This window comes from Myripristis murdjan, chromosome 24, assembly GCF_902150065.1.
Source record: "Myripristis murdjan chromosome 24, fMyrMur1.1, whole genome shotgun sequence".
NCBI classification, from domain to species: Eukaryota; Metazoa; Chordata; class Actinopteri; order Holocentriformes; family Holocentridae; genus Myripristis; species Myripristis murdjan.
In genome coordinates this window covers 3,397,224-3,422,564 of record NC_044003.1, presented here as the reverse complement: position 1 = coordinate 3,422,564, position 25,341 = coordinate 3,397,224, and the positions used below count along the sequence as shown (strand labels likewise).

At 44.0% G+C, this 25,341-nt stretch overlaps 1 protein-coding gene across 1 annotated transcript in view; it reads left to right on the top strand.

The window, feature by feature from the left end:
- Positions 1–23,974, top strand: part of myt1la (myelin transcription factor 1-like, a) — an 80,153-nt gene extending 56,179 nt beyond the window's left edge. The window contains exons 15-26 of the mRNA XM_030047179.1: positions 1,126–1,442; positions 2,628–2,852; positions 7,189–7,337; positions 8,190–8,258; positions 9,911–9,973; positions 10,709–10,792; positions 14,534–14,755; positions 15,180–15,271; positions 15,880–15,983; positions 16,854–16,997; positions 20,057–20,119; positions 22,540–23,974. Of these exons, the coding sequence (XP_029903039.1) occupies positions 1,126–1,442; positions 2,628–2,852; positions 7,189–7,337; positions 8,190–8,258; positions 9,911–9,973; positions 10,709–10,792; positions 14,534–14,755; positions 15,180–15,271; positions 15,880–15,983; positions 16,854–16,997; positions 20,057–20,119; positions 22,540–22,680 (1,673 nt within the window). The 3' untranslated portion in view covers positions 22,681–23,974. The remainder of the gene's footprint in view (positions 1–1,125; positions 1,443–2,627; positions 2,853–7,188; positions 7,338–8,189; positions 8,259–9,910; positions 9,974–10,708; positions 10,793–14,533; positions 14,756–15,179; positions 15,272–15,879; positions 15,984–16,853; positions 16,998–20,056; positions 20,120–22,539) is intronic.
- The last annotated feature ends 1,367 nt before the right edge of the window (positions 23,975–25,341 follow it).

Here is a 25,341-nt window from a genome sequence, read left to right as displayed (position 1 = left end):
GTTGTCAGCCACTGTGAAGCGTTTCACTTCTTTTTTTTTTTTTCCATCTTCGTGGGAACATTTGGTTCACACAAGGATAAAAGCGTGAGAACACACACGCACACACACACACACACACACACACACACACCACATACAGCGTGTTCTCTTTGTCATAGCGCTGAGAACACCCATGTTCCCTGCCTCTCCACATGGCTGGAGTGAAAGCAGAGGAATCAGAGTTATGGAAATGCCATGCTAATCGCCGGCCTCCTCTGTGGCAGGAGGATGGAGAGAGGAGGAGGAGAGAGGGAGAGGAGGGAGGGGTGCAGATGGAGGGATTGTGAAACAGGAGAGAGATAATGGAGGCGAGCCCTCTTCCTTTGGCTGGGAGCCATTAACGAGGCGCAGGGAGGTTTTTCAGGCGAGGAGCGACGCTTTTAGAGGAGCTCTCTGCTCCTTCCATCGCTCCGTCAGCACCGGCCCAGCCTGCTGAGCCTCTCTCTCTCTCTCTCTCTCTGTGGTGCACCTCTCTCCCTCTCTCTCTCTCTCTCTCTCTCTCTGTTGCACAAACTCTACCACTCTTCTCTCTCTCTCTTTGTCCCCTCATCTCTGTCTGTCTCACTTGGTCTCTCTCTCTCTCTACCTAACTCATCCTCCTAGTTTCTCTCTATTTTATTCTCTTTCCATCCTCGCCTGTTTCTCTTTCTTTTTTGCTTTTCCCTTCTCTTTCACTCTCTCTTTCATTCTCTCTCTCTCATCTCTCCTGTCTCTTTCTTTCACTTTGTCTTTTTCTTTCATTTTTCCTCCCAGCTCTCTCTTTGTCTTTGTCTGCCTCGATTAATCATTCTCTCTCACTCTCTCTCTCTCTTTCTCTCTCACTCGCTCTGTGCGTGCGTGTGTGTGTGTGTGTGCCTGCCTGTTTATCTTTAACACATTTTTGAATTCAACAAACTTCTTTTTTCCATAATTTTAGATATTCTCCTGCAACAATCTGTCGTCCATCTGCTGTACAGTGTGGCCGCATGCCAAAATCATTCCGACCACTCAACCACACGTGCATGTATGTGTGTGTATGATTCTGCGTGTGCACGTGTGTGTGTGTGTGTGTGTGTGTGTGTGTGTGTGCACGATGCCTCCCCGCAGCTAAGCGCTACTGCAAGACGTCGAGCCCGGCCAGCAGCACGACCAGCAGCTACGCCCCCAGCAGCAGCAGCAGCAGCAGCAGTCTGGGCTGTGGAGGAGGAGGGGGAGGGGGAGGTGGGGGAGCGGGAGGGGGAGGGGGAGGAGGAGGCGGAGGGGGAGGAAGCAGCGCCAGCAGCACCTGCAGTAAGAGCAGCTTCGACTACACCCACGACATGGAGGCGGCCCACATGGCGGCCACGGCCATCCTGAACCTGTCGACGCGCTGCCGCGAGCTGCCTCACACCCTGGGAGGCAAACCGCAGGACCTGCTGAGCCAGGTAGCCGAGCGGGACGCCACCGCCACCTGGGCGTCAGCAGCCCACCGCCACCTACCCACCACCTCAACACCACACTCAGAGTCTAAACACACACCAAAAAATCTCCACGTCATTCAGGCTCATATTTGGTGTTCAAATCTTGTTTTTCTTCAGACAAAATCAGCCGGTGGGATGAGATAATCCCACCTGTCTGCTGTGCAGTTTCACTTGTTTCAGTATAAATGTGTTGAAACGAGGCAGAATCGGGCAGATCAGCCACGGGGATCGAGAAAATGACACTGGATTCGAAAAGATTCTGGAAACACGTTGATCAGCGCTGGAGACAAGTGGGATTATCTCATCCCACTGGCAGATTATCGACCTCGCTGGAAGGAAAACAAGATTTGAACTGAAGATGAGACTGAATGACTTGGAGATGTTTTTGTATTAAAGGTCTGGCTGATTTTTCTGATGTAGATTTGAATTAACAGATTCCAGTTTAAAAAAAAAAAAAAAAGTAAAAACAGTGGAGACAAAATTCTGCCTTTCCATCATTTCAAATATTTTGCACTGTATTGTATTAAATGTATTGTGTTGTATTTTTTCTGTTCAGGTGGTAATAAGTAAGATTTTCGTCGCTCATGGCACAAATGGACCAGAATCTGTTAAATTTGATTTGAATTAACAGATTTGATTTGAATTAACAGATTCCAATAAAAAAAAAAAAAAAAAGTAAAAACAGTGGAGACAAAATTCTGCCTTTCCATCATGTCAAATATTTTGCACTGTATTGTATTAAATGTATTGTGTTGTATTTTTTCTGTTCAGGTGGTAATAAGTAAGATTTTCGTCCCTCATGGCACAAATTGACCAGAATCTGTTAAATTTGATTTGAATTAACAGATTTGATTTGAATTAACAGATTCCAATAAAAAAAAAAAAAAAAAGTAAAAACAGTGGAGACAAAATTCTGCCTTTCCATCATGTCAAATATTTTGCACTGTATTGTATTAAATGTATTGTGTTGTATTTTTTCTGTTCAGGTGGTAATAAGTAAGATTTTCGTCCCTCATGGCACAAATTGACCAGAATCTGTTAAATAACAGTTTCTGGTCAATTTGTGCCATGAGCAAAAATAAATATTTTCTTCTTCCTCACACCCACATCATCGTCCCTGATAGATCCTCTCCTCTCTGTGTCCGTCAGAGCCCGGTCGGGGAGCTGGAGGACAGCGGGGCGGTGGACCTGGCGGGGCAGCCCGGCGGTCCGGAGGGCAGCGGGACAGTGCTGACGCCCCTGCAGCCCATGTCGCCGCAGCGCCAGGCTCTGCTCAGCAGCCGCTGCTACCAGCTGAGCGACACCGACTGCTGGGATCTGCCCGTCGACTACACCAAGATCAAACGGCTGGGAGACGAGCCCGACCACAAAGAGGTAAGAGGAAGCTCCGCCCCCGCCGAGATCACCTCTGCACACACACCACAGGAGTCTGCACACGCACTTCACCTTTAGCATGCAGGAGTCTGCACACGCACTTCACCTTTAGCATGCAGGAGTCTGCACACACACTTCACCTTTAACATGCAGGAGTCTGCACACACACTTTACCTTTAACAGCAGTCTGCACACACCACAGGAGTCTGCAGTTTTTTTTAAAGTACAGAGTTTACAAGTTACAGTTGTCAGAATTACAAAAAGTTTACAGATATTCCAATTTAGAACTTACAATAAGAAACTGAACTTAAAACTAAACTACAGTTTACAGTTTACATTATTTACAATTTAGCAGTTTACTGTTTTACAGTGGTCAAAAGTTACAATTTAAAAAGTTTACAGTTTGCAGATATTACAATTTAGAGTCTACAGTTTACAAAATGTACCGTTAGAATTTACAATTTACAGAGTTTACAGGAGTTCACATTTTTCAGAAATTACCGTTTACACACTTTACACACTGTCAATATTTACAGTTTACAGGGTTTAAGGTGGGGTTTGTCACACTTCACATTCTAAAAAGTTTACAGATATTACAGTTCAGAATTTACAGTTTGAAACTAAATTGGAAACTTGAGACTAAACTACAGTTTACATAATTTACATTTTACAGAGTGTGCAGTTTACAATTGTTAGCATTTATACTTCACAGAGTTTACAGTTTATAGTTGTCACAATTTATATATTTTAAATTTTTTTTTATATTTTTAAAATTTTCTACATAGAAAGTTTTCAATGTAGATTTTACAGTTTACAAAATTTACAGTTAGAATTTACTGTTTTCAGAGTTTACAGCTGTTGCACTTTACATTTTAAAAGGTTTACATATATAACAGTATAGAATTTACAGTTTGAAACTAAACTAGAGTTTACAGATGGTACAGGGTTTAAAGTTGCAGTTTACAGTTGTCACACTTTACATTTCAAAAAGTTTACAAACATCACATTATTTAGAGTAGACAGTTGTCAGTGTACAGTTTACAGAGTTTACATTTAACAGAAACACCGCAGTGTGAAGCAGATTATTGACAGTTTACACTCATCAGATGTTCATGCCTACACAACATTTACAGTTTACACTTTACACTTTACAGGTGGCCTTTCAGAGCACGGCAGCAGTGTGGAGAGAGACAGTTTGTATTTGGCAGTTTACAGCAGCCTGCAGGCCGCTGGGCTGTAATTCTATTGGTTCCCTGTCGTTTGTTTACTGACGTGATTATGCACACAATGCCACTGTTGCCAATAGTGTGAATAGTCTGATTAATCCATTGTCACATGAATGCATAAACCGACAACTCTGCATAATAATTCTGTTTATATGAATGAGGCGCTTATTTCCATTATCCAGAGAGAGCTTCGACTAAAAACAACAGCTTGTTTCCTGTCCCGTCAAAATCACATTTGAAAAAAACAAAATCATAGACATGATTTTGCACCAAATGTTGTTTGTCACAGCCACAGCTCTTTCTCTACTGCAGTTAGAAAATGTAATGCTTCAGGTGCTGCTATGGAAACACCTGATGGAAAAGAGGGAGGGGATACAGATTTGGCTTTGGTGGGATGTGTTCAGTGAAATGAAGAGCACAGAGAGGAAGCTGTGATCTGCTGCGTCCACTGGTTCTCCACGTCACCGTCTCTGATCAGCTGCACTGTACGGACACAAGTCCCGGTCCACCTGCAGGAGCTTCTCTGACCTCCATCCTGAATCCAGAGGCATCAATATGGAGTTGGTCCTTTGCAGCAGAACAGCTTCCACTCCTCTGGGAGGCTTTCTGCCAGATGTTGGAGTGTCTGTGGGAGTTTCTGCCCGTTCATCCAGAAGAGCCTTTGTGAGCTCAGACACTGATGTTGGACCAGGCAGGGAACGTTCTCCTGGCGTTCCCCAAACCCAGGCTCGTCCATCAGGCCGCCACATAGAGGAGCCTGATTGGTCGCTCCACAGAACACGCAAATTCACTGGATTTCTTTCTGATGAGTGAATCAGCTGTTTCCACGTTCCGCGTCAACCCGTGCGTTCATTTAGATCGGCGTAGCTGCCAACTCTGAGTCTCTGACGGCACGCCTCCTGCTGGCTGTGTGGGTTTACTGCGCCGCAGGCAGGAGTGGCTGACATGTTGGTAATAACGGGCGGCGTGCTGCGTGGAAATGTGTGGCTGGCTGATGGATTTAGATAAACAGATTTTTTAGAAACAGTTTTGACTCTTTGCCAACCAAAGGCACGAAAATAGACGTGGTCTGCGTAGGTGGAGGTGTGAGCTTAAATTTTTAAACCAAACTTGAGACTGTGACTGCACCCTGTTTGTACTGACACCACACACACACACACACACACACACACACACACACACACACACACACGTTTGGCAGCAGTGAAGTCTTCAGGAGCCACAGACTAACTGAAGGAGCTGAGTTGGGACGAATCCCCGCCCTGACAGGTTCGCTGCTCGCTGGCGGGGAATCGCAGCTTCTGACTCGTCCTCGCACCTCGCTCCACCAAACGAGGCGTCTTCGTTAAGAGCAGCGGCGAACTGAAGGCCGACGCTCCGCTCACACACTTCACACACACCCTCCACATGTTCTGGCCCCTGAGGTTCGTCTCAAAGCCCCACGCTCACATTCTCAACCTCCTTCACAAAGCCACACGCCCCCATGAAGTCTCTCTGCTCCGTTCATCTCCAATATAACCAAGAGATTTTTTTTGTAAGCATTTAAACAGAAGAAATCTGACATCAATACACCATCACCGATCTGATGTTTCAATGATGATTTTAATAATTATAAATATATTTTTGTTGTAATTTTTAAAGAATATTTTTGCTCATTTTAAGTTAAATATTTTTATTTTATTTTATTGTATTTATTCAGTTAGTTAGTTTTGGAAATTTCAAGTAATTTTTTGTATTTTCCTAATTCTTTACTAATGTTCCAGTAACTTTTTGCTAATTTGCTAACCACCTTCTCCCCCAGCAAATTCACCAGATTCACCTGGATGTTTATTTTATTTTATTTCATTTTATTTTGTCAACAGTTTCTGGTGATTTTCTCTTTTATCAAATTATTTATTAATGTTCCAGTAATTAAATTTTTTTTATTATTTTTTTTTTTTTTTCTAATTTGCTAAGCACCTTTTCCTGGCAAATTCAGCAGTTTTCTCTCAGAAATGGGAAAAAGGCGAGGAGTAAATTAGCAGAAATGCGACACAAAATCAACAACAAATCAACAGAAAGTCATAGAAAATTATCAGCAGAATATTTTTAATAATTACGTTACATGCAGCGTGTTGGCACAAGCATTTAAACCTCATTTTGCTGAGAAACCCCCCGTCAGAGTATTTAATATGGACTGGTTGGTGGTGTTGAGCTGGGGGTCTGAGCAGAGCTGAGGAGCCTCTGCAGCGTCAAGCTCTGCTCTGTATTCTGGGCCATCACACATTATACCAGATTATTTAATCTGAGGTATGACGGAGGAGGCGAGGCTCACAGGCGGTGTGCAGCGGCGTTTAGGGTCCTGAACAGCGATCAGGCAGCAGGAGGCTCATCCCAGTTAGACGTGAGAGGAGGGAGGCGGGCTGTGTGTGGCAGGCGGAGGGCGCGGCCTGGTGGCCAGCGGCGGTACTGCAGCTCAGACGGCGCCGGCGCTCTGGGAGTGAACCAGGAGCTGCAGGGCTCTGAGAAGCTGAATTACATAACAAACACAGAAGTAAAACATGATAGATCACCTCTGCTCTGTAAATCTTCACAGATCTGATCGCGCACAGAGCCGACCATGCAGGAAATTGGTCCATTGGTCCAAAAAGGAAAAATAAAGAAGTAAAATCAAGTATTAAAATAAGAGATTTTAATAAAATTTTAACATGTATAAATATATACATGTTAAATGTATACATAATTTTTTAATATTTTTATTGTATTTTTTTGCAATTAGGAGGACATGAATAAAAAAAGCACAAATGAACCCATTAACTGATTAAAACCCAGTAAGAGGATGTAAGAGATGAATTAAGATTGGACTTGACAAAAAAAGAAGGGCAAGCTCAGACTGAACTGAAAGCAAGAGAGAAAAACAAACAGTGGCTCTTTAAATTTGATGTAGATGTGAACGTGTATGGCAGCAGGCCCGGCTCTACCGGGTGGCCCGGGCCGGCAGCTGCCACCTGAAAACAGGCTGTGCCACCCCGTTTTGGTGTTTTGCTGTAGTTTATTTCTGTCGGGTGTGTGAGGAGTGTGTGTGTGCTGCTGTGGAGGCAGGGCTCAGAGCAGGTAGTGACGTGCTGTAGTCTTCCTATTTCTCGTCCCTGCACCAGAGCGACGAGCTGGACCCCTTCCAGGACCTGCTGGAGGAGCAGCGCTACCCGGCCGAGGTCACCATGCCCAGCCCCAAACACAAGTACCCGTCCTGCAAGGAGAGCAAGAAGGAGCTCATCACGTACGACACACACACACACACACACACACACCAGTAAACTCACCAGAGGGCTCATGGCTGTAACCACAAACTGCAAAACTGCAAACTTGTAAGTTCTAGCAGAGATGCTGAGGTTTCTAAAGATCCCAACATGAGCTGCTGAGTTCCAGGGAAATGTGTCTAAAATGATGCACCAGACATGTAGATCTCTTCTATCTGATGTGATTCTGCAGCCAGAAAACAACAGCATATTGGCTTTGAATATTTCCCTCATGTCAGAGAGATGGAGCCTCAGTGAAGCTGCAGACATGTTTTTTTCTTTTTCTCTTATATTCTTTGCATGGAGCTACTCACTTTATTTTGTTATTTGCAGAAGGCGGATTACATCATAAATATTACAAATGAAAAGCAAAATGATAAATCACTAAATCTGCAGTTTGATTGGATGTGAAACTGGAAAACTTCAGAAAACCTTCTCCATTTGTCAACTATGTTGTACTTGGTTTGTTTAGCTTCACAGTGACCAATCACAAGCCAACGTGTCACTGAAAGTCACATGACTCAGCAGCAGCAGCATGTTGATTGGCCAGAGTTTTGGCTAAGCTGTCTCTTCTTCTGTGGTGTTCAGACCCGTTAAAAACACATGAAGAAGACAGATGAATATGAGTCATCAGGCTACACTTCACTGTTGTCTCCTTCTACCCATAATCCCTTGTGTTTAGGTTTTGAAGCTACCTAAGGGGAATTTTAAGGGAAAATCAGAGTCTTAAGGGTTAATGGGTTCACGATATGAGCAAAAAGAGACTGGAAAACTTTGGAAAACTTTGGAAAATTTTGGAAAACTTTGTGAAACTTGTGCTTCCTGTCCTGCAGGCTGTCCAGCTGCCAGCTCGCCGACAAGAACATCCGCGGGATGATGAGCAGCAACTCACAAGACCTCAAGTAAACAGCCACTGCTTTTATTTTCTCCTCACAAACCAACCGGACCAGCAGGGCCGGCACAAGCCTCTATGGGGCCCGGGGCCGAATTTAATTTAGGGCCCCACATCAACACTGCTGTCAGTGCCTGATCATTCACACACCGACTGTACATCTCACACACCTTTTATCAAGGTCATTAGTTGTTCACATCAAACCAGTTTCAGCCAGGCAGGTTTTTACCTTTTTAAAAACTTCATTTCTCCTGTAATATTCAAAGTGATGCAGCACCAAGTGGCCGAATGAAAAGTAGAAAGATAAACCAGCACACAGTGCATTTATTGCAAACATGTTAACCACTTTAGTTGCTTTTGATTAAAAAAAAAAAAAATGCAACATGCAAAAGTGCAGGCTTCAGGAGGGGGGTCAAAGGTCAACAGTAGGAGCCAAATAGAAGAGGTGAACAGCATCTGAACGCTCGGAACCTGAAGATTAATTTGAGATGCAGCTCAGCTCAGTGGGTCAAGTTATTCTAGTCATAAATCTGTAATAAACATTGTTCATAAAGCAAATTTCAAAACACTGAAGCGTTGCCCAAAGTGCTGCACACTGTCACACTGAGAAAACATGAGACACAAATAAAAACACGTTAGTCCATTCAGATTAAAGCAAGAAAACCAGAACAAAATGAAACAAGTTCAAAACAAATTTAGCCATAAAAACTCAGGTTACAAGCAAAATCAGTGATACACTCAAATTCGATTTAGGCCTTTAGAGCAGATTAATAAAAGTTATTAAACACTGAATACAGTGATATAATAAAAAATTGTATCTAAATCGTATCTCACCCAGGATAAATATTGATCTCTTTGTGTCAATAAAATAATTAACGGTCACCTCTCAACAGAAGTGAAGATCTTCTTTACCAAATGTGAGACCCAAATTCAAAACTTGTTCTGTTTTTCGTTGGAAAGTCAGTTTGTCTGCGGCAGAAAAAACAACGAGCAAATCATAAAAAGTGAGCTGCAGGATTTTAACACATCAGGAACATATTGCTACCAAAACAGCCCGACACAACATATGTTGTTATTCACAAATATGTGTTGAAAACAGCAACTGTTTTTTTTTTCTTTAATGGTAAGGTGTTTGCAATGATTCATCTCGTGAAGACGCTCCAAATATTGTTTCATGTGCCAGAATCACAAGACATGATATTTGTGTTTTGGAAATTTAAAAAAAAAATGGAATAGAGCAGAGAGAGACAGTAAACACACAGATCAAGTAAAACTGGTATTTTTATCACAATATTCAATTATTCCATCTTTTGAACAAAAGGCATCACCTGTCTTGACAAAATAACCTTACAGTACGTTTTCAAGTTTAATAAGGAAGCTAAATATGAACAACAAAGTTTTCCATGTAAACAAAATGGATTTGCTCACACAGACACACATGGTGTTGTTAGTCAGTGTCTGTGTTATATTTATGAACGACAAAGAAAATTATCATTATTAATGTTTACAGTGACGCCCCCAGACAGCGGGACCACAACAAATTCATTACAATCACAATTATTATTACTGTATAACCAAGTGAAATTATAAGAAAGAAAAAGGAAAAAATAAAACAATGTGCATTATTTGTTTTTTGTTTTGTTTTGTTTTTTCGTCCTTCAGGTGTCCGACGCCCGGCTGCGACGGCTCTGGACACATCACAGGAAACTACGCCTCCCACAGGAGGTAACCACACTGCACACACACACACACACACACACACACACACACTGAGCAGCAGCCAGCAGACAAAACGCTGCAGGTTGGTTCAGGTTAGCTTCAGGTTCTGGTTGAAGTCAAACTCCCAGCAGAAAACTTGGGAGCTGAAGGCGGCGGGGGGGGAGTTGGCGGGGAGTTGACGGTAACACCACGTCCCGCTGCTGCATTCACGTCCTCATCAGATTCACGGGACGATTTGGAAGCTCACACTCGTGGGTTCACAAAGTTACATGTAAAAAAAAAAAATAGTTGCATTCATGAGCTTCAGAACAAAACAGACACTTAGTTGTTATTTGCTTGTTGAAGGAGAACTGTGTGTTTTGGGCCTTTTCCCGACTTCCCCAGACTGAGACCAGATGTTGGACACCATCTTCACCTCTGGCTCAGTTCCTATGGGTAGCATTTCCTGTTAGCTTAGCATAAAGACTTGAAGTCTATGGGAGTCGTTAGCCTGGCTCAGTCAAAGTGAAAAACTAAACCTTCCAAGAGCGGGTTCTTCTTCCAGTCGACCCTCGTCTCAAGACTCCTTTATATCCCACAAATCATTCTGTGAAATCTGGAAAAGGGTTTATTTTCTTCAGCGTGCTCAGGAGCACAGCTGTGTGTGTGTGTGTGTGTGTGTGTGTGTGTGTGTGTGTGTGTGTGTGTGTGTGTGTGTGTGTGTGTGTGTGTGTGTTAAACAGCGGTTTGTCTCTGCTGCAGTCTGTCCGGCTGTCCTCGAGCCAAGAAGAGCGGCATCAAGATCCTGCACAGCAAAGAGGACAAGGAGGACCAGGAGCCAATCAGGTGAGGCTCCCATCATGCTTTGCACACTTTGAGGTGGGACGGTGCCACCACAAGACCCAGTATTTATACTTTTTTACACATTTTTGTCATAAAATACATTGTTCCACTGATCCAAAGAAACTTAATTGGAGCTGATATTTCACACTGCAAAAAGTCAAATCTTACCAAGATTATTTGTCTTATTTCAAGTCAAAATGTCTTATTTCTAGTCAAAATATCTCATTACACTTAAAATAAGACATGATCACCTCAGAAATAACTTGTCTTTAGACAATTTTCACCTGTTTCAAGTGAAAATCTACTTGAAACAAGTGAACAAGCAAATTTTTACTTGTTCACTTGTGTCACAAGTAAAAATTTGCTTGTTCACTTGGCAGAATATGTTTCTTGTTTCTAGCTAATTTTCACTTGTTTCAAGTAAATTTTCACTTGAAACAAGTGAAAATTGTCCAAAGACAAGTTATTTCTGGGCTGATCATGTCTTATTTTAAGTGTAATGAGATATTTTGACTAGAAATAAGACATTTTTACTTGAAATAAGACAAATACTCTTGGTAAGATTTTGACTTTTTGCAGTGCATTATTATTGTTGTTGTTGTTTTAGTTATTTGTAACTGGATTAAAAATCAGTTTTGCAAACATAACCTGTTTGTTCAGAGGACACATTTGGCACGTCCAGCTCCCTACAGCGTCACGTCGGTCTTGAGAAAGAGGATCCGTCACACTGCTGACACTTCAGTCCCTGCACCTCCGTCACGAGTATTTAGTACTGATTTAGTATTTTAAAATACTCTGGACTGACTTGATGCCGGGCAGGAGCAGTGTGCAGAGTCTTCCTCTCTCAAGGCAAACATACAAAGTAAAAAAATGTAATTCATTAAATCAAAATCATAAAGAACTTAGTAAATTCACCTCCGACCTCTGGATTGGATATATAAGGACTCAAGGTCAAGGTCAAGGTCAAGGTAGTCTTTATTGTCCTCGGGGGGCAATTGGTTGTACAGCCAGCAGTAAAATAAGACACCACGTACAGACAGACACAACAATACATTTGTACATAAATAAGTAGTAAATAATAAGTGCAGTAAAGAACCCTAAGAACATTAAAATCACTCAATCATTCAAAACATACAAATCAAGATCAAGGTTGTTTGAAATAGACAAGATGATTCTCATCTTCATGGCTCAAATCTTATTTTTCTTCAAACAAGGTAAAAAAAAAAAAATCTGTCAGCTGATTGGGCTAATCCCACCTGTTTCCAAATCTAACCAACTTGTCAAAGATGAGAATATTCTTCAAACAAAGAGTAAACCGGATTGGAAACGTGGGATTATCTCATTCTCATTTGCAGACTTCCTATAAGATTAAGATTTTTTTTTTACGAGCATAAGGAAGGGAAACTGTGCAGACGCTCATTTGCTGCTGACGGACGAGCGGCGGACGTGCGGTGGATGTATGGTGACCTTTCTAACTTTATGAGGGAGGGGAGGCGCCGGTCAGTCCTCCTCCTCACCTCCCGCTCCCAGCAGGCGAAGTCAGGGAAAGGTTACCACCGTTGCGCGGCTGACATTTGTCGAGGCGGCGCGCTAACGTTAAGCCAACACGACCTTGTGAATAATCTAAAGTTCAGCGGCGGCGTCGGCCCGGGCCCAGCTGTTGCTGCCACCTCTGCTCCTGTGCGCTTCGCCGACTCCATCTACCATCATCATTAACATTGCAATCATAATTAAGTTTAACCTGCGCGGCGCCGGGGGAGCAGCCGGCATACGCTCGCCTCATTCTAATCAGCCCAAATGTCAGTGTGAAGGGCGTCGGGAGGCACAGGAGGCTCTATCTGCACCGCCGCCGCTTATCCTGCTCATCATCATCAGCAGACCGCCGTGGCCTCTGGGCCAAGGGGCGGGGGGGCGGGGGGGCAGCCAGTCGTAACCCCTCCGACTCCCCCCGCCGCCCCCCGCCTCTCAAGGTGTCCCACAAGGCCGCGGGTTCACCTCTGAGTCTCTGCTCACGGATGGCTGTCCACATCTGCCGCAGGGTTCAGCCACATTCTCATAACGCTCATGTGAAGTTGGCAAAAACACAAACAGCATCAGCAGACGCCCCGGAGGTTTTTGTCTCCACAAGGTTTCAGGGAGTTTGGACCGAGCCGAGGCGTCCGGGTTTCGGCGTGTTGTCGTTTTAGGGGTTCGCATTTTGATTTACCGTTGTGTCCAAAATCTCTTCCGTCAGAGAGGAACACCGGAGAACTGACGGTTAGTTCAGAGGTTCATTGGAGCTCTGCAGGGGGAACGTGAGATTTCTTAAAAAATATCAGTCATGCATCATTCCTAAAATAATAAGACTCAAACGGGCGGCACGGTGGTGCAGTGGTTAGCACTGTCGCCTCGCAGTGAGAAGGTCCTGGGTTTGATTCCCACCCAAGGTCCTTTCTGTGTGGAGTTTGCATGTTCTCCCCGTGTCTGCGTGGGTTTCCTCCCACCGTCCAAAGACATGCAGGTGAATTGGAGAAGCTAAATTGCCCCTAGGTATGACTGTGTGTGTGAATGAGCGCTGGGATTGGCTCCAGCAACCCCCCCGCGACCCTAGTGAGGATAAGCGGTTTAGAAGATGAATGAATGAATGAATAAGACTCAAAGACACGGCAGGCAACGCAAATGGCGCAAATTTCTGCAGCGTGAAACGTGCGAACATGTGAAACTCATGTCATACGTGTATTTGCGCCGTATGAATCCGTATGAATCGGCGTCTGAGAATTTCATTGATACAGCAAACTGACACGATCTGAACACTAGATCAATCAGACTGATCAGAGAAATCAAATGATCAGAGTCTGAATTTAAAGGTGTATTCCACAGAGTTAAGGCGACTCCATCAGCTCCTCACAGCCGTTTTCCCAACAGCTCCATTCCTCCAGTACAGCCGTATGACATCACCTCCTCCTCCTCTTCCTCCTCCTCGTCTTCCTCTTCCTCCTCTCTTCCTCTTCCTCCTCCTCCTCCTCGTCTTCCTCTTCCCCCTCCTCCTCCTCATCTTCCTCTTCCTCTTGCTATTCCTCCTCCTCCTCCTCTTCCTCTTCCTCATCTTCCTCCTCCTCTTCCTCCTCCTCCTCCTCTTCCTGTTCCTCCTCCTCCTCCTCCTCCTCCTCCTTCTCATCTTCCTCCTCCTCTTCCTCTTCCTCCTCCTCCTCCTCCTCATCTTCCTCCTCCTCTTCCTCTTCCTCCTCCTCCTCCTCATCTTCCTCTTCCTCCTCCTCCTCTTCCTCGTCTTCCTCTTTCTCTTCCTCCTCCTCCTCCTCATCTTCCTCTTCCTCCTCGTCTTCCTCTTCCCCCTCCTCCTCATCTTCCTCTTCCTCTTCCTCCTCCTCCTCCTCTTCCTCATCTTCCTCCTCCTCATCTTCCTCCTCCTCTTCCTCTTCCTCCTCCTCCTCCTCCTCCTCATCTTCCTCCTCCTCTTCCCCCTCCTCCTCCTCATCTTCCTCTTCCTCTTCCTCCTCCTCCTCCTCTTCCTCATCTTCCTCCTCCTCATCTTCCTCCTCCTCTTCCTCTTCCTCCTCCTCCTCCTCCTCCTCCTCATCTTCCTCCTCCTCTTCCTCCTCCTCTTCCTCCTCCTCCTCCTCTTCCTCTTCCTCCTCCTCCTCCTCCTCCTCCTCCTCCTCCTCTTCCTCTTCCTCCTCGTCTTCCTCTTCCTCTTCCTCCTCCTCCTCCTCTTCCTCCCCCTCCTCCTCTCCCTCTTCCTCGCAGGTGTCCGGTCCCGGGCTGTGACGGACAGGGTCATGTGACGGGGAAGTACGCGTCGCACCGCAGTGCGTCCGGCTGCCCGCTGGCGGCCAAGCGGCAGAAGGACGGCTACGTCAACGGCTCGCAGTTCGTCTGGAAGTCGGGGAAGACGGACGGCATGACGTGTCCGACGCCGGGCTGCGACGGATCAGGACACGTCAGCGGCAGCTTCCTGACGCACCGCAGGTGGGCGGGGCTTCCTGCTACACCGCCACAAATGCAGAGGGAGTCATTTCAGATCTTACAGAGTCATAAAATCTTATTTTCCTGTCAATAAATGACCGAACAAGCAGAGATAATTCCTGTTTTTCACAAGCAAAGTATCACTGGCTTTCACAGGATCTCAGTTTGGGAGATAAACTTTTATTTTGACAGGTGGATGAGAGAGGATGTTTACAGATTTGTGAAGGTTTTATTGGTTGAAATTTTAATTTACAGCCTCTAGAGCAGGATGATGTCACTGTTTGACAGGAAGTGGAGATCATGTGAGGTCACATCATGGGGACTTAAGGTTTTCAGTTTGCATTTTGTGTGACTGAACCACAGACAAGGCTATGGAGTGTGTTTTCTCACTGTGTGTGTGTGTGTGTGTGTGTGTGTGTGGCTCCAGTCTCTCCGGGTGTCCTCGTGCCACCTCGGCCATGAAGAAGGCGAGGATGAGCGGCGTGGAGATGCTGACAATCAAGCAAAGAGCGAGCAAAGGTACAAGCGTGAAAAAGTCTGAAAAAGTTTGCAGAAGTGAACAAACAAATTTCTGTCAGAGAACCTTCTGGACCACATGGTTCTTATCGTCAGCCTGACTCACTGATGGTTTAGAACAGAACAGAATAAAAAGCCTTTATCGTTCCTGTACGAACACGGTGAAATGAGCAGCGCTTCATTGGGCTCCAGACGAGCTATTAAAAATGTCAGCTGTGACGTCGTGGCATTTTTCACTGTTTCCTGATGAACATGAAGAACCTTTAGTACCTTAAAGAACCACAGAAAGTGTGTGGAGAACCACCCCCTAAATAAAGAGGTTCTTCAGCTGCTGATGGTTCTCTGGAGAACCACAGAGCGTTTTGAAGAACACTTTAAGAGCCAGTGTTTCTCTGGATCCCCGTGCAGAGACTCGCTTGGTTCTGCCTCGTGATCCTCACTCCTCGGTCTCAAACGGACAGAGGTCGACTTGTGGAGGTGGACATTTTTTACAGTGTGTGTGTGTGTGTGTGTGTGTGTGTGTGTTGTTCTCTATTTGGGTGAAACGTCACCGTGTGTGTGTGTGTGTGTGTGTGTGTGTGTGTGTGTGTGTGTGTGTGTTTTCCCTCCAGGCATCGAAAACGATGAAGAAATCAAGCAGCTCGACGAAGAAATCAAAGATTTGAACGAGTCCAACAATCAAGTGGAATCAGACATGATCAAACTGAGGACACAGGTGAGTTGCGTGTGTGTGTGCGTGTGTGTGCGCGTGTGTGTGCGCGCGCGCCAGTGCAACAAATAGCTAATTCTTGTTTTTTGATTTTTGAAAAATGTTTGTTTTCTGTTTCTGCTCTTAATTTGAACTTTTTTTTTTAAATCTGCAAAATGAAAACTGGCGTCCACCCCGAAAACTGATGTCAGAACTGTTCCCACCTCCAACTAGAGACGCCTGGCTGACCCGTTATCACCAAGAAAATTAAAAAAAAAAAGGCAATGAACAGCTGAGCAAGAAATGACCTGAAGATTTGCAAGAAATTAGGAAAAGATTTCAAGAAAATGACCTGAAATTAAGCAATAAAAAAGACAAACACACACACACACACACACACACACACACACACACAAGAAAATGACCTGGAAAAAAAGAGAAAGAAAAAATTCAATCATTATGTTTATAACTGTTCTAATTATATATTTTGCTGTTATAATTATATATGTAAAATTATTTTACAGGAATTGTTTGTGCAAATTTTCACGTCGTTTTCTTGTTTGTTTTTGGTTGTTGTTTTTTTCTTTTTTTCCATGAATTTTCAGGTCATTTTTTTTCTCATTTTTTTAGTTAATTTCAGGTTATTTGCTTTTCCACACTTTTCAGATTATTTTCCTTTTTCTTTTTTTGTTGCTTAATTTCAGATCATTTTCCCGTTTGTTTTTGTTTTTTGTTTTTCTCAGATTAACTTTTTACTAGTAGCTTGTGAATTTCGGGCCGGTCCTTGCGAGGCGGCTCTTTGCCCAGACTCGTGTGTTTTAAAGCGTTCTGATGAAAGTGCTGAGCGTTCAGCGGGTCAGGAGGAGCCGCTGACGCCGTGTTGATGTTCTGCTCCAGATCACCACCATGGAGACGAACCTCAAGTCCATCGAGGAGGAGAACAAGGTGATCGAGCAGCAGAACGACTCACTGCTGCACGAGCTGGCCAACCTCAGCCAGTCGCTCATCAACAGCTTAGCCAACATCCAGCTGCCGCACATGGTAAGAGCAGAGTCTGCGCCGCCAGCAGGGGGCGTGGCGCCGCCGCACCGCACCGCAGGTTTACAGGCACGCAGGAGAAGAAAGCCGAGGCGAACACAGATCTGCCTCTTTACAGCAGCCAGTCAGTGAAACTCAAAGGTTGTAGTTTGAGGCCACACACACACTGCAAAAGTCCAAATCTTACCAAGATTATTTGTCTTATTTCAAGTAAAAATGTCTTATTTCTAGTCAAAATATCTCATTGCACTTAAAATAAGTCATGATCAGCCCAGAAATTACTTGTCTTTAGACAATTTTCACTTGTTTCAAGTGAAAATCTACTTGAAACAAGTGGGTTAGCTTGAAATTTATTAGCTTGAAACAAGAAACAAATTTTGCCAATGGAACAAGCAAATTTTTACTAGTGACACAAGTGAACAAGTAAAAATTTGCTTGTTTCATTGGCAAAATTTGTTTCTTGTTTTAAGTAAATTTTCACTTGAAACAAGTGAAAATTGTCTAAAGACAAGTTATTTCTGAGCTGAAAATGACTTATTTTAAGTGTAATGAAATATTTTGACTAGAAATAAGACATTTTTACTTGAAATAAGACAAATAATCTTGGTAAGATTTGGACTTTTTGCAGTGCAGACGCAGGTTTTTGGAAATGCACCTTTAACTTACCTGAGATTTAATTCGTCCTCCATCACCAGGTCACACTTACCACCTGAACCAGCCGACGTGTTGCCTTCAGTGGCGTCACGTAAACTCCAGGAAGTTCCCTAGAACAGACAGCAGGCACATCATTTTAATTTATTTCACACTAGAGTTTCACTGAAATAACACCAACGTGACCTGAACCCGAACATAATTTAGGAATTTTTGCCAGGACCCGTCCCAACCCGGCGGGTTCCCACGGGCTCGGGTCGGGTTTCCACACGCCGGTCCAAAGCAAAAGAGTTGAGTTTTCTGTGACTAAAAACAACATTTTCATGTGGACAAAAGGTTGAAACATCCAGAAAAAGTTGCGTTTTCCAAAAAAAAACAAAAAAAAAAAACAACAACTAAAGTCTCTGTGTGGACGTGGCCACAGTCCTATAATAATTCCTGTGGAGGCAGAAATAATCAGATTGGTTGACTTTAAGTGACGAAGACAAGCCAAACGCTCGAACGCTGCAAACACAAACACCAGACAAGCTACACTGTGTTAGCCTCATTAGCGAGTTAGCCTAGCCGACTGTCCAAGTTCAAACTAGCCGGAATGAAGTTCCTGCATCAGGAATTTTATGATCAAAAAATAACAATAATGCTAAAAAAAAAAATCACAGCTGCTTATATTTCATATTATAATCTGACCAGAGTAGCTTCTTTTCCAGTCATGTGTCTCAGTTAGCTAGCTTGTGCTGAGAAAAATGCCCAGTTTTGCTCCGCCCACTGAAATTTAACTCAACCAATCAGATTATTCCTGCCTCCAGAGCAGCTCCGCCCCTGAGAAACGTTCGCAAGACAATAAATAAATCAGTAAATAAAATAAAATACAACCACTTTTGGTCCTAAAGCATAATATAACTTTCATAACCACATTATAATCCCACCAGAATATTCCATAAATAATCCCACTGTTTCCATTACAGTTTGGGAACGAGGATAAATGTGTTAAAACCAGGCAGAATAAATCATATCAGCCACTAGGATTGAAAAAAGACATATGAAGATTCAATTAGTGTTGGAAACAAGTGGGATTATCTCGTCCCTCTGGCAGATTATTTGACCTCGGTTGAAGAAAAATAAGATTTGAATGACTTTTTTTTTTGCACTGTAGGTTCTGCCTCCATGTCTGTTGTTATGAACTGATGTATTTTGTCCATGTTTGATGTGTTGCTGCTTTATTTTCAACCAAATGAAGAGTTGAAGTGAACTGAACTGAGACTAGCTCGCGCTGCTCTGCTGCTAGGTGTTTGTAATCCCGTGCAGATTAACTGGGTAGCCACACGCAGGTTTCCTCATCTGCTTCTTTCTGTTTGCCACCTGTTTTTTCCCAGCAGTCCATGTGCTTCTGTGCTTCCAACGCCTCACAGAGTTTCACATCCAGACGGCCGAGCGCCCCCCTGGCCGTTTTGGTTTCAGTTGGAGTAAAATCCTCATGGCTGTTTTTGGCGTCATGTTGTCTTGGTTCAGTCACGGCTCTTGTGTAGAAAGAAGACTGGGGTTAATTGGATAATCTAATCCAGAGTTTGAACCAGAGTTGCCTGATAACTGGACTCTCTGCCACTGAATATGGCTTCCTGTCCTCCTTCCTGCTGCCACTCATGTGCGGGACCACTTCATATGACACTGTAAAAAAAAATAAAATAAACGTCCGCCTCAACAAGTAGTCCCATCTCGTCCAATCTTTGGCCCTGTGGCTCCAAACAAGCGACAGCACGCCGGCGGAGTGAGATTACGCCGCTCGTTTCCAGTGCAGCCTCTTGAAACAAGGCCGATCTCCCCAGGCTGGTTTCAAGATAATCCCTGGAAATAAATTTTAAAAATACAGGTCGATTTGTGCTGGAAACAGGTGAAATTTCCTCGCCTCAACTGGCGGATTATTTTACCGTGAGATTTAAAAACTCGATCCAAGTGCACACTAAAATCCAAAGTGCTGCTGATTTCCGATTTTCCGATTTTCCCGGTCAACTCTTCATCTCTGTTCTGGGATGAAAGACAGACCTGATGTCAGTTTGGCAAAATAAACAGACAGTCCACGATGTTTTGGCTGCAGCAATTCAAGTTTTGACCCAATTTTCCATTTTTGTCCTCGAACTTCCCGGCACTATGGACAAACTCCATTATGAGTGTCCAGATCCCGCAGAATCCAAGTCTTGCAGCATTACCCGCATTTTTCTAATCACAGTTGGATCTTTCTGACGTCTGCGGCGAGTAGAAAGCGTCAGATTTGAGGGGCAAAGTCTTTGCCGCGCAGCGTGTCGGAGCGGCGGCTGGAAGGCCTTGCTGAGGCGGACGTGGTGTTTTTTTCCGGTGTGGTTCATGAAGCCGAGCGTCCAGCGGGCTAATAGACTTCTCTGTACACTCTCCTGTAGAGACCGCTGCCACAGAAAGAGGCTCCAGTAAAGCATAACTGCTGTTTGCAGATGCCTCCCAGAGTAAGAGATCCATTTATCCTTTATCCAATTATCCTTCTCTTCTGCACTGTCATCCCCCCCGAACCCCCCGCCCCCCCGCCCCTGTGCTGTCCTGCCATGTGTGTTGCTTTGTACTGCAGGGCGACTGACTGGTTCATAATGAACGATAATAATGAAGCTAGCCGCTGTCAGTGGCCTCCTCCGGACACAAACTCTCTGAGGAGGTTTGTGGTCTTTTAGCATTAATTGCTTTGCTTGTTTGTTTTTTTGCCAAAAGTCAAAGTGACGTTAAATCACAGATGTTCATATAAATATCAAAGAATGTGTCACATTTGGCCAGCAGAGTCTGGAGGTCCAGAGGTGGACACCATGTCCACCTCTGGACGTCCAGTGGTTCAGTTCAGTGTGTAGCATTTCCTGTTAGCTTAGCATAAAGACTTAAAGTCTATGGGAGTCGTTAGCCTGGCTCTGAAGCCAGTCTTATTTAGTGGATCATGTTGACCTGAAATACACATCTGGGAATTAAAAACAGAAGGGGAAAATGGATAAACGTGTTCAGTGGTTAAGAAAATTCAGACACGGAGACGTATTCCAGAATCTACATGATCCACTGCGTGACTCAGACAGCTTCAGAGCTGCTGGAGGATTTATTTTCAGAGATGCTACCCATAGGAACTGAACCACTGGACGTCCAGAGGTGGACATGGTGTCCAACATCTGGTCTCAGTCTGGGGAGGTCGGGGGAAAAAAAAGGGAATTTTGCCCAAAACATTGCAGTGTTGTTTTAAGAAATGATGACTCAGCATTAGGTTTACTCAGAAAACACTGACAACATTTCCTAACTTGTGAAAAGTCAAGCTCAAAGTTCAAGTTTATTTAAAGCCCAATATCACAGTTTAATGCCTCAAAGGGCTTTATGAAAGAGTTAAAAAAACATTCCCATCATTTACTGATTTAAATCAAATTCTGATGATGAATCAAGTATTTATGTACCAATCCATAGGAAATATTAGCTCAAGTCACAGTTGCAGCTAAACTGCAGGAGATCATAGGTTTACATGGAAGTAAAGCCGTTCTGGAGGCAGAAATCATCCGACTGCCCCACTTAAATCTCAGTTTTGATGAACCTCAGTTTTACTGAGCGCTCGCTGGCTGACTGACAAACTGATCAAAATGTCACAATATAAATCACAATGACCTTTTTTTTTCACTTGGAGATCGGCTACCGAGCTAACCTTAATAATTTAGCATACATTGTTTTTTTCCAGTCAAGTGCCAGTCTTCATGATCTGCGTAACAGGCCTCAGACGTCAAAAAATGCAAACAAACATCCACCACATTTTCTCTGTGTGGAAAAAACAGGATTTTCACATCATCATCATGATCGTTGTCATCGTCTCTGACACAGTCTGTGATTTATTAAACTGGTGTATAAAACTTAGACATGTTTATCAGCACATTTCTCGTCTAAAACTGGACACGATCTGCTGAACTCTGTTGCCACTTTCCAATCCAAACCATGATTTTGCAAACACAAAGCTAAAAGCTAACACAATGACTCACGTTAGCTTAAACACATAGCCGGCTGTTCAGTCAGTGTCTTTGCCTGATAAATTTATCAGTAGAATCACTTTAGGTTTTTTATTGAGCCATTAAAAGACAAATGTCTGATCTGAACAACAGAGGTATGAACTCACAGGGTGGCTAACCACTTAGCCATTAGCAATTTGTTTTATATTACATAGATCATATTCAGGTATAAAAGTGTGAAAACTTCCTTTCTTCATATACAAACTTCAAAACCCACCACCTATGATCTATGTTTTTTTTAAATCTGGAAATCTGGAGAGACAGATGACGCCACGACGTCTGAGGCCTGTTAGCTTCCTCCTCTCCTCTCACGCTACTTATCCCGCCAAAATCAGGTCTTAGCTCCGCCCACAGATATTTTCTACCAAACAATCAGGTTATTCCTGGCGGGTTTGTAAGCTAAAGCTAAATCTGTGTGTTCATATTTCTCTCACAACCCATCCGTTAGTTTTCACATCCTCATTTTGTCTCCATCTGCTGAACATGAACCCTCCGCTAGCCGCTAACCGCTAGCCGCTAACCGCTAACCATCCCTCCTCTGGTTTTGCATGGTTTTACAGTTTCATCGCCCAGATTTTCGGCAGCCTAGACGCTGCCAGACGTTGTTAGAGGCAGAGGGAGTTGCAGTGAAGTTTGTGCAGGCCGGCCATGCTTTCCTGACGGTGTTTCCTTCCTCCTCAGTGCCCCCCCACCCCCCCCACCCTTGTCTCGCCAACCTTTCCCCCCATCGTCTCGTAGAAAACGCACCAATCGTCTTTATGCATCTACGCACGCCTCCTCTAACCCCTCTGACTGTGTGCTTTGTTCTGTTTTTGTTTTTGTTTTCTCCGTGGGTTTCTTTCTCCTCGCAGGAGCCAATGAATGAACAGAACTTTGACACGTATGTGAGTACTTTAACAGACATGTACACCCACCAGGACCAGTACCAGAGCCCGGAGAACAAGGCGCTGCTGGAGAACATCAAACAGGCCGTCCAGGGCATCCAGGTGTAGCCGAGGCCAAACCGACCACATGCAACGCAAAAAAGAAAACAACAAAAGACAAAAAAAACAAAAAAAAAATCCCAAAAAACGTCCAAAAGAGGGGAATGGGTTGTTTTTTGCTGCTGTAATCTACCATTTTTTAATTTAATTTACTCCACTGTTATGCTCTCAACTCCATGGGTATCTTTGTTATTTTTTTGGTTTGTTTGTTTGTTTATTTTTTAGGTTTTGTTTGTTGTTGCCTTGCTTTGAAAAATACCTGCCAGCGGCGAAGGTTTTAAACGAAACATTCACGTTTTGTACATTTTCATATGACCTAATATAATGTGATGTACTGTTTATAGCTGCTAATGTATGCACATTCTAGTGTATATGTATTTATTGACTGTAAGCTTGAATCATTTTTTTTTTTCCTTTTTTTAAATTTCGACGCGATTTTTGCGGACAAACGGTCAAACCGGGCGTCACGGGTTTAAGGGGAATGTGAGGAGCGGCGGCGTCCCGGCAGGCTTCGCTCAGCGGGAGGCCGCCGGGGCGCCGCTCGTTTCGCAGGATGTAAATTATATCGATTTTTGTAACCATGTTTGAAAGCTACGTCGTCAGTGGTCTGTAATACTACCGTCTGTGTTCAAACTTCAAACTAGGAGAAGAAAACGTTGCTATATATATATATACACGAGGAGATTTCAAACATCATGACACGGAAACGTACTGGTGCAGATCCCATCGTCCCCCAGCAGAGTAGATTTAGTTTCAAACGTCCCGAACCGTCGCCGAAACTTCTCCTCTGTTCACTCACAGAACGAAGCGGGAGGAAAAAACGTAGGAGACAATCTGCCATTATGAATTTATTTTGATCATCAACCTCGACTAGCTACTAGGAGAACTTATCAGCAATATTGGTATGATGATATTAAACCACTTGTTTAGATATGGGATGCAATCTATATGAAAAAAAGTTTGGGTATATGCAATTTCTTATGAATAAAACTAGCGAAGAGCTGATAGATCTTTTTACTGAATATAAATGTATTGCGTTTTGTACAAACCTTTTACTACAATCATGTTTTAGGAATCGGACGCGGGTGCGAGGCGGAGGACTTCGGTCGTGTCATGTTGGACTTTGCACAGTGACGCCTTTGTTTCCATGTTTTGATGTTTTTACTGTCGACCGAGACGGCGAGCGGATTTGTAGATACGATTTTTTTTTTTTTTTGGAAAGGCTGACGGCTCCATTGGACTTAAACAGGGTCAAACGTCGCCATCCATCGTCGTTCAACAAAAAAAAAAAAAAGAAAAGAAATGGCGTTTTGCACTCGTTCAGGAGGAAACGTCTTTCCGATCATGCGTCTGATTGTCTGAGCCGCAACAGGACGTGATGCGAGACGACACGACTGAGCAGCGCTTTGTTTTTTTTATTATTTCTTTTGTTTTTAAAAAATCTTTGATTGTCGTTTAAAAGATGGTGAACACCAGAGCCAGCAGGAACCGTCGAGTTACCGCGGCGGTGACGTCGGTGAACGTCATAAAGACGCATCAACACGCTCTCTAAGCCGCCGGTGAGCCGACGCCAGCGGCCGAGCTCTGGACCTGAGCCGGCCTTCCTGCGGCGTCGGGTTCGTGCGAAGCCACAGCGGCGATGCAGTCTGCGTCCTCAACACCGTCTGTCATGCATGCACTTTATCGGAGTACGTCAAAGTATTATCACGTGGTAAACGGAGCAAAAACTGTACAGCGAGTTTGTGGAAACTGTGACTTCGACGAGACTTTGTGCTGGCGATCCGGTTTGAAAGCGACCTGGAGAGAGAGAAAGTTTCTCGACTTGATTTTTGCAAATTAAAGGAAAAATCCCCCTCAAATACTGACACGTTTTTACTTTCCGCTAATTAACTTCCAGCAGGAGAAATATAGAAAACTGGCGCTTTTACCAGTGATTGCATTGGGTAGGTGGAACAGTACACGTTTGAATTTTCCTACATTTCCCAGAGTTCCTTTTCACGTTCAGCCTGTCATGATGCTGCATTGCATTCTGGTCCATAGAGCGCAACAGTTTGGAGAACTACAAATCCGATCCCATCATGAGGAATTCAATGTTTGACCGATGACGGGCCGTTAGTCAGCCAGGAGAAAGTGAAACTATCGTATTTCCCTCTGAATAATTTGTGTTTTATTTCTGAATAATTCCTATTTAAGCACTACATTACCCATAATCCAAAAACCACGTGTCCACCAACCAGAGAAGTCCATGCATAAAACAATATTCTGTGTACGATAAATCAAAAATCACAAGCATGCTTTATGGGAAATGTAGTCCGTTTCCTGTAAAGGCTGTTTTTTTTTTTTGTCTTTAAATTTTGCTATAAATGTTTTTTTATGACATTATGGTTCCTCTTGAGGCGGGCCGGATCAGATCAAGCCCTAAAACTCTTGATATTGTGATAACGGTGGATTCCTATTGGCTGGATGATTGGCTGCTTCTGAAACCATGTGGCGTCGCCCTCGCCGCCTCCTCTACCGATGATTTCCGGTGCAAAAAGGCGGCCCTCGACAGACGCAGGCCCCCTGGCGACCGGCCGGTAAATCCACAGCGAAGGAAGAAACATGCCGACGAGTGAAACACGGAGAGAAACCCTAAAAAAAAAAGTCTTGCATTTGAGCAGAGCAACGGTG